The sequence below is a fragment of the Grammomys surdaster genome, unplaced genomic scaffold (genome assembly GCF_004785775.1).
Source record: "Grammomys surdaster isolate TR1022 unplaced genomic scaffold, NIH_TR_1.0 1166, whole genome shotgun sequence".
In the NCBI taxonomy this organism is placed as follows: domain Eukaryota; kingdom Metazoa; phylum Chordata; class Mammalia; order Rodentia; family Muridae; genus Grammomys; species Grammomys surdaster.
Genome location: NW_021605585.1, coordinates 173496 through 183104, shown reverse-complemented (window position 1 = coordinate 183104; position 9609 = coordinate 173496). Strand labels below are relative to the sequence as shown.

General features: G+C 38.5%; 1 protein-coding gene across 1 annotated transcript in view; it reads left to right on the top strand.

Moving 5' to 3' along the window:
• Cldn16 (claudin 16) overlaps positions 1 to 9609 on the top strand; it is a 20734-nt gene that overhangs the window by 3874 nt on the left and 7251 nt on the right. Inside the window, exon 2 of the mRNA XM_028783907.1 lies at positions 7831 to 7933. Coding sequence (XP_028639740.1) covers positions 7831 to 7933 — 103 coding nt within the window. The remainder of the gene's footprint in view (positions 1 to 7830; positions 7934 to 9609) is intronic.

Here is a 9609-nt window from a genome sequence, read left to right as displayed (position 1 = left end):
AGAGAGAGAGAGAGAGAGAGAGAGAGAGAGAGAGAGAGAGAGAGAGAGAGGAAGGGAGGGAGGGAGGGAGGGAGGGAGGGAGAGAGGAGAGGAGAGGAGAGGAGAGGAGAGGAGAGGAGAGGAGAGGAGAGGAGAGGAGAGGAAGGAAAAGCACCCTGGAAAAGCATTGCCTTGGCTGTAAATAATAGGCTAAGCAGCTCTCCTGTCCTCTCCATTCTTGAGTCTGTTGTTCCTGGGAAGACTTCGGTGCTGAAAAGAATGGATTGAAGGTTTTTAAAGCCAGGGAAAAACCACATCCTTTGTCTTCTGTTCTCCTCCCTCAAATATAAGAAGGAATTGAAATTGATTACACTTTTATCACCTTTTACCTTACCATCAGGGTGTCCTGAGTGCCTATAACCCCTGAGCAATGGCTACTTGTTGAGGGATCAGAGATGCTCAGAGCTTCCGCAGAGGAAAAACTTCCATTGGGAGTTCCATATGAATGTGTACTAGCATCACTCTACTTCCATATACTCACCCTTTTTTTTCCTCAAGCTCGCCATCATCTCCCTTTACCTCTCTCTCCCTCCCTCCTTCATTCTTTCTGTTCTTATTCTTCTCTTCCATGCCCCTTTCTCTTTATCTGTTCTTCTTTTCTCCTCTCACTCCACAAATATTTCCTAGCACCCACAGTATAGCTGTCATTGTAGTGGGTTCCTGGTTAAATGGGTTACTCACTCTGAAGTATCTGGAGGTGATTCTCAGTACAGTAAAGGACGCAAATTGGTGAACACACAGTCAGTTCAATGTGACAAGTACTATGCCCGAGGATGAGTAAACATGAGTGGACATTTTACACTGTCTTGGGTAACTAGTGGAATCTTTCTAGAGGTTACCTCTAAGCTAGGATTTGAAAATCAAGTGATTAAAGCAAAGAGTGCTCTAACAAAACTAATGCAATGCACAGAGATATAGGTGTGATCGCACTATATGTTCACAGTATTATAGAAATTTTCTGATGTAGACAGGAAATTATAGGGGCTAGGCAATCAAAGGCTTAAAGTATTATGCAAAATATAGGTCCAACCCCATAGGCAAGAATGCCTCACTGGAGACAAATACATACATGCCTTTTAGAAATATCAGCCTTTCTGACTGCTCGTGGTGGGTGGCTCATAGGGGTGAAATGAACTATGAGGAGACCTTTTAAAGGACATTTGCCTAAACCAGGAGGGAAATGATGTTTGTGTAAATGATAATGTTAGTAAGCATAGAATGATGTGATAGAAGTGGGAAACTCTAACTCAGATGGGTGGAGATGATTGACTGCCTGAGCCCAGAAGGTTGTTACCTTCTGGAAGGTAGAGGGACGCCAAGGTGGAAGCCACCTCACTGACTTGGGTGACTTGTGAAATCACTCAGCCAGTGGTCAAATGGAAATGGGAATTTCTATACTAAAACCATGGAACATGCTCCCTGGAACAGTTTTTGTTTTGTTTTTATTTTCGTTTTTGTTTGTTTTTCCTATCTTAGCTTGGCATGGTGGCAGAAACTGTTAGTCAGTGGGGAAATGTATAGACTATATTTTCATCCAGAGCCTCCTGGTTAAATTTTATTTGTCTCCCCTATACAAGGAGAATGGTCACTCATATGCCTAGCTTTCTGTGAGAATTAAATGAGCCTGTATACACCAAGTATTTACCACAGCACCAGGTAAACAGGAATCAGCCAATAAATGTCAGATATATTATGATTAATTCATAGTTCATTGTTTTGTTCTGTTCTGGGGGAGGAAGTGACATTTTGTATAATGCTCACCAATCTGAGAGATTGACGAATGAAGTTTCGGTCTTATTTTTGCTATCGATCCTCTTAGAGAAATGTTGTTTATTTCTCTGGTCAATGATTTGCCCAGCTTTGTACTTATGAGTGATTATTACTTGACTCAAGGAACGAGGCAGAAAATGGAGTCCAATTGCAGAAATTATCTATCTACCAATGAATGCTCACAACAAACGAGGGTTAGGAGGATTAATCATATTATGATGATAACTATCTTGTAGGATATGTAGTTATTTGTTTTCTTGTAGGAGTAGAAAAATACTTACTTAAGGAAGTTGCTGGCCTCTCCATTATCAGAAGGGAAAAAATGATTGCATAGGATGATTCAATTTCCAGTTAATTTTTTGTTAATTATTTCCTGGAAATTGCTATACTCTGAGTACCATTATGATTAGATTTTTATTACTTTAAAAGAAGCTTGTTCACAGTAGAATTTATTTCATCCTCATAATCAGGTTTTCTCCTAGGATTTCTATTTGCCTTACCAATGCTATAATTCTTCCAGACATAATGTATGTATTAAAATTATTATGTATAATATGTCCTCTGATTATTTATATACCAATTTTGAGTCCTGTTTGACTTTAAGTTCTTTTATCAAACATTTGAGACTGTGAGTGTACTCCTATTTGTCTCATAATTTCTTACTGCATTGAGGTCCACATTACAGAAGCTTAGGATGCATTCGGGCACATGAACTCATGGAGAAGTTGATACAATATATGCCATATTGTTGAAAGGATGAACAAAAGGTGATCTTTGAAGATTCATTTTAAACCCTGAGTAGGAAGTACGTCTGTGGTGAAATGGCTAGCTTTTAAAAGACCCGATCTTATACTTTTCTACAATATAAAGAATTAATAATACATTTGGATCATCTTTTTAATAAGAAAATAATTTAAGAAAAAATTCTAATCTTCTAAAATGTTTAATAAAGTGGATGTAAAAGTGCACTTGGCCTAAATGGTGAGCCTTTCCTGCTTTGTTCTTTAAACAGAAAAGTTTTTATAAAGAAAAAGGCACCTAATCATTATTTTTCTATTTTTTATCAGATATTTTATTTATTTACATTTCAGATGTCATCCCATTTCCCCTCCCTCCCTAGAACTCCCTATTATCCCCCTGCCTCCTTTTTGCTTTTATACCATTTTGACTACATGCAAGTGTTAAGGTCAGTTCTACATTGAGGGACTAGCAGTACAATACATGCATATAATCAAGGAACAAGCAAGGCAATAAACACAAATAGTCAAAGAACAAGCAAGGCAATAAACAAAATTCCGTGAACACTCCTGTAATCACTGTTTCTAAGGGCTTATCAGGATGACCATGACATTAGCCTAGAACAAAGAAGTAATTTCAGGCAGAAATCTAAATCTTAGTCTAGAACAAGGAATTAGGTTTCAGACATGAAAATGACTTTAGGCATCTAATAGTTATTGAAATATAATTTGTGGCCTCTGACATGGGTCAGTTATTATTACTGACTATGATGCTATGCTTTCTTAGGACATCATTGTAATGCATGCAACATGAGAATTATATCAGTATAAGTCAAGTCATTTAGAGTTGAGTTCTGGTGGCCAGTGCTATAGAAGATAGAAGCCTTAAGGGACAACTGCTTTGAGATTCCAAACAGCCAATTCCAGGATTAAGGACTAGTTTATGACACTATAGCTCACTGCAAAGAGTCTTCACTGATATGATCTCTAAGGGATTTTTGAGTGGTGCCAGGTCAGTGTAAACTCTCCATTTTGAATACAGTCATTCCAGTTTATGGATTTAACTGTTGTTTGTTGATTCTGCTTAAAAGCATATATATACACCCAGGCTTGGTAGTCCATCTTTGTAATTCCAGAGCTGATGAGTTTGAGACAGGAGGATTGCTGCAAGTTCTAGAGAAGTTTAGGCTACTGACCCTCTGTTGCATATAACCAGAAGAAAAAAATAATTAATAACTGAATATATGGACATATGAAGCAAAAATTCATAGTGTCATATTGATCATCTAGCACTTCAGATTAAAGCAGACTTAGTTATGCACTTATGTGAACTGACAAAAATCGACAGACTGTCTCCGATAAGTAACTATTGAGCATCTGTTGTTTATCAGGTTAGGGGAATGATGGAATCCTTGAAGCAGGAAGCCATATCTACACTCCTTGCTGCTGCCTTCCTAGCATTAATTGGCATGCCGATTAGAACTTGACAAGCATTCAGTAACACAGAATAGAATGTAGTGTTGTAGACACATTCCTGTGGAATCACAGGTTGGAGGAGATAAACTCCTACTAGAAAGGGCATAAAGAGATATCTTATAGAAAATGGATTGTCTTTGAAGTGAGACTTGTATTCCAGGTAGAACTTTAACAAATTGAGAGCAAAGAACATTGTTTTGAGTACAGACAAGGTTTGAATAGCTCAGTGATCTGAGGAACCAGGAAGCCTCTGTGCATGTGTGAAGTGGTCTTTGCAGGGGTAGTGGGGAAATGTTGAGAACATCCACATCTAGATGCAAGCAGCCCCTCACTGGGGCTAAGTGTTTCCATCCATAAAGAGCTCAAGAAATTAAGCTGACCAAATGGACAAGGGAGACAAAGAAGCCAGGTGTCTGGATCGCCTGTGGTATCTCTCCACTTGGATTATTAATGAGCAGTCAGGAGATGTGTTGTGCCTTCTGCTTCGTGAAAGTTTGGGAAAACTTCATCTCTCTTGTGTGGGAAGTGATCCATGCCTCACTCTCTGGAGAAATGACATCCCTGGAGCATAAATCCCTTCAACATTGCTGCCTGTGTTATTCATGCACATACTGATTACATGTTAAAAAACAAACAAAAGGCTCAAAATTATAATTTTCTGTTTCAAATGGCACAGTGAGATTAAAATTATGAGTTCCCATTTTACAGCTTTTGCCCTTTCAGAAAGGTTACCCATACTGTTTAAGCACTAGTTAGCCTTTAAAGAACCTTATTTTAAGACTCCCAAGAAGTTCCGTTGGCTTGGCTTGCAAAACAGTTCCTAATAAGCCAATTTTATCACAGGCAGTTAAGTTGACTAAAAGCGATAGCCTGTAACACAGAGGACTTTCCTAAATTGATAACTTAAAAATCTTTTAACCTTGTATTCTGTGCACAAAGGCACCTTTAAGTGTATCTACAGTAAGTGCTGTATTAAACACAGAAGTTTAGTTAATTACAGCCACTATTCTCACGTATCTAAGCTGAGTGTGAATACCAAGCAATTTAATAGTGTGCCCCTGGGCATTAATACCTAATGAAATTGGATTCCTTGTTTTCTCTAATGACCTCATTGCTTTTTGAAATATGGTCATGGCAGGTAAATGATCAATAGCCTTGAAATTGACACCAGTACTGGACCATAGCTGAATACCCTTGTTATTAAAGATTGTATGTGAGTTTCATCAATGTATAGCAGGAATGGTCACCTATAATGCAATAAGAATAAGAAAATATGACCCATCATCATTTGATTAGAGAGCTATGGCTTCATATCCACGGTACACCATTCTAATTAGGATATGCTGAATTTGTGAGCTGAGACTGAGGAGATGTGTACTAACAGACCCTGCTTTTCTTCATAGTACAGTGGGTCCACATGTACCCTAACTGTGTAAGTTTCTTAAGACTGCCATAACAAATGACCTTAAGGAAATTATTCTCTTGTAGTCATGTAGACTAGAACTTTAAGATCAAGATCTTGGCAAGGTCCAATTCATTGTCTCTGGAGCTTCAGGGGAACTGCCTCAGTACTTCCAGATTCTTGTGACTGTGGGTTATCCATGACTTGTGACTGTGTGACTCCTAACAGTGAAGTGGTCCTGTGGCTCCATTTCTGTCTGCCTGTGCTTTTTCTTTGTAAAAATATGATAAGGACACCATTATCCATTAGTTCAGAATCCCCTTCTACAGCTGATGCAATGCCCTCTTCTCAGGCCTGTAACTCAGTTGTTTCTACAAAGAGGGCCATAGTCACAGGTTCTGGAGATAAGACAGGCTTGAGTCTTTTAGAAGGCTGTCGTTCATTTCATTATGTCCTCATTTTTAGTGAAACCCAGTACAGCCAGTACTTAAGTGATGGCATTTTAAAAGTTACCATCATTTTCATTTGAGCTAATAATTTATACTATATTAGCAATTTCTTAATATTTTAAACCACCCTGTCATTGTCTTCCTTATACAGATCAGGAAATTGAAATTCAAAGCAGGGAAAATCTTGCCAAAGGTTACAACATAGCTATTAAAAATGTCAATTTGTGTTTTAAAATTATGCTCATATGTGTGTATATATGTACATATCTTGCTTTGGAAATCAGTGTGTCAGGTTGTACAAGATGGATTATCCCCATTATAGTTTTGACCTCTGTGTTCTTCTATGTCTGATAATCTTCCATACAATCAAAAGCATTATTTTCAGATTTAACAGTAGGGACAGGCCACCAAAGTGGTGATTTGACGAGTGAGAGCCTAAGCATGAGAGTCAAGTTAGGACCACTTCACTGAAGACTGTCTTCCAAAATCCAAGTATCATGTACAAGATACCTTAGCCTGAAATAGAGTTCTGAAATGAGTTGTAGTATACCATAAGCAAGACTTGGGAATATACACATGGAAGGGTCAGTTGGACTCTTGTCTCCTTCATTATTATTGACTGTGCTGTTACAGTATTTCTCCTTCCCCATGCCTCTGTTTTCTTGTTTGTAAATAGATGATATCAGCTCATTCACAATCTTTAAGAAACAAATGACATAACATACTTAGATAGGAGACACTTCAAAGTGTAGACTCAATATAATTTTTAATCATTGCCAGTTGTAAATATCTTACATAGAAGGCAATAACGAGATTTTAGGAGAGTTTTAGCAAGTCCCAAAGAGAACACAGGGTAAGAGTTTCAGAGTGCTCACGTTACTATGTCCATGTTAATATGATTTTCTTTTTGCAAAAGTGTTTTTCTGTCCTTTCCTTCCCCCTGGACAGTGTTTCACCACCTCTCCCTTTGCAACTCTTTCCTGCTCTACTATCTTATTTATTCCTTGGGGATGAGGTTTAAAAACTGACTTTCCACAATAACTGCGAAGGTTTTCTAAGCTAGCTTCAGATTTCCAAGGTAATGGAATCCGTAATTGAGTCTGAAGAAACAATGATATTGCCTCCACTCCATATTCATGAGCTCTGTCAAGAATACTTGAAACTATTGTCTGCTGAGATGTTTACTATTGTCTTTAAAAAGTTTGTGGTGACTTATAACCCACCAATAAAGGATTAGAAAAGTCAGGACACTGGTATCTTTGGCTCTATGTGGACATTGTCATCTGCATACCAATTCCAAGTAAAAGCGCTTTACAACTGTCTAATTATATTAGATCACTTCTCAGTCCCCTGATGTTCATGTCACAGCTTAAAGGTTTGTAATATGTCAGTATAGCAGAGAGAAAGACAACTGGGGATGCTCAGTCATTCATTGTTGCCCTTTTTCATTTATTGGTTTTCTTTGCTAATTTTAAATTTATGAACCTCATATAAAACAGCATCTTTCTTCACGAAAGTCAATGTCCGTAATGAAGATGAATTAATGTGCGTTGCTGATAGACTTGAGACATTAGGATTATCATCTATTGTTTTATAGATTTATTTATGAGTAAATGCTAGCACATGGGAGTGAAATAGATTGCTTTTATGTTAAAGCATGATTCAATGACAGAAAAATATATTTAGTTCTGGTTTTATCCCTCTCAGCCATGACTTATCTTTCCACATGCCCCTTCCAAGCAGAAAGTAAATTCATTTCTTGGCCCAGAAAGCCTTTAATTGTCAAAGTCTAAGGGAATATATTCTACTGACGTTGCTTTATATAAATAGACTTCTAGTTATGCTTATAACCACTATACTTTGATAGCAAACATGATAGCTGAGTGTCCATTTTGACCCATAGGAAACAGAATTGACTTGGCAAGGTGTTTCACACAATGTCTTTTCCAACCTCCAGGTGAGCACTAAATGCAGAGGCCTGTGGTGGGAGTGCGTCACAAACGCTTTTGATGGGATTCGTACTTGTGATGAGTACGACTCCATATATGCAGAACACCCCTGTAAGTATACTATAAACCTCTCTGTTTGCCAGGGAAACTGTGCCAAGGGATACTGAGCTTAGATATCTATTTGCCTGTTGTATGGTATTAAGGCTTTTAATTTGAAATATTGGCAATTAGAAGTGGGTATCATTTTTGAAATGTGAATTGTAACATATTGTATCATATTTCACCTTTCCCACTGATTTTGTAAATTCCTTTATGGTCACAAGGGACCTGACACAATGCCTTATTCATAGTAGGCTTATAGTAAATATTTCAAGAAATGGAGACTTATCCTTTGGTATTGTGATTTTATCATTAGAATTGATAAGCTATGTGAATAGCACTCACTGATGTGTTTCAACTACGACTTTTTAAAGTAGAAAGTGTACTACTTTTTCTTCATTTGAAGATTTGCTAAGATAGAGTAACAGAAGCAGACAGGACAATAGAGAGGGGGAAGGAAGAGACGGTGATGGAAAGGGAGAGGAAGGGATGGAGAGGGAGAGGTTAAGAGAGACAGAAATCTGGGCTCCTTAGAACACCAGCACATGGGAGGAATCATTAGCTCAATGTTGGAGACAACTCCTCTACCTCTCTCTTTTTTAAAAAAAATTATTTAATCTTTTTTCTACACTCCATATTTTATCCCCTCCCAGTCTACCCTCTAATTGCTCCACATCTCATAACTCCTCCCCACCCCCTCACTCCCACCCACACCCAGACCTCTTTACTCCCTAGGCCTCCAGTCTCTTGAAGGTTAGGTGCATCTTCTCTGACTAAACCCAGACCCAGCAGTCCTCTGCTGTATATGTGTTGAGGACCTCATATCAGCTGGTGTATGCTGCCTGGTTTGGTGGTCCAGTGTTTGAGAGATCTCAGGGGTCCAGGTTAATTGAGACTGCTGGTCCTCCTACAGTGTTACCCTCCTCACTTTCTTCCAGCTTTTCCCTAATTCAACCACAGGGGTCAGCAGCTTCTGTCCATTGATTGTGTGCAAATATCTGCATCTGACTCAGCTGCTTGTTGGATCTTTCAGAGGGCAGTCATGATAGGTCCCTTTTTGTGAGCACTCCATAGTCTCAGTAATAGTGTCAGGCCTTGGAGCCTCCTCTTGAGCTGGATGCCACTTTGGGCCTGTCACTGGACCTTCTCTCTTTTAGCTCTCAAATCTACCTAGATCTCAGCAAAGCCTTGTGCCTATGGATAAAGCAATCTTTTAAATTAACAGTCCATTGTTAATCCCCTCAACCCTTCTTTACAGCACTGAGCTATTAAGTTAGAACTTTGGACCATGCCAAAAAATACCAGTCCTGCTATTAAAGGAAAGTGCTTTCATGCTTTTCAAAGGCAGTGATGGGTGGTAGTGCCATGCCTCATCAAGATAAATTAAAGTGAGTCCTGTGAAATGTGCCTTTCCTCCCAGACATCTATTTTAGTCCAGGACAAAACACATTTAAAAAAACAGTCTTAAAAGCATCTTCATCTGCTACTTGGGAGTGTGGCATCTGAGAGAATTTTTGCCATAATTTATAAGACCTTTTAATTAAAATTTTTGCTTAGAAATTTTGAAAACTTCCCATTTTCCTCACTATATTCAGCTAACTCTATCTACACACACACACACACACACACACACACAGAGAGAGAGAGAGAGAGAGAGAGAGAGAGAGAGAGAGAGAGAGAGAGAGAGA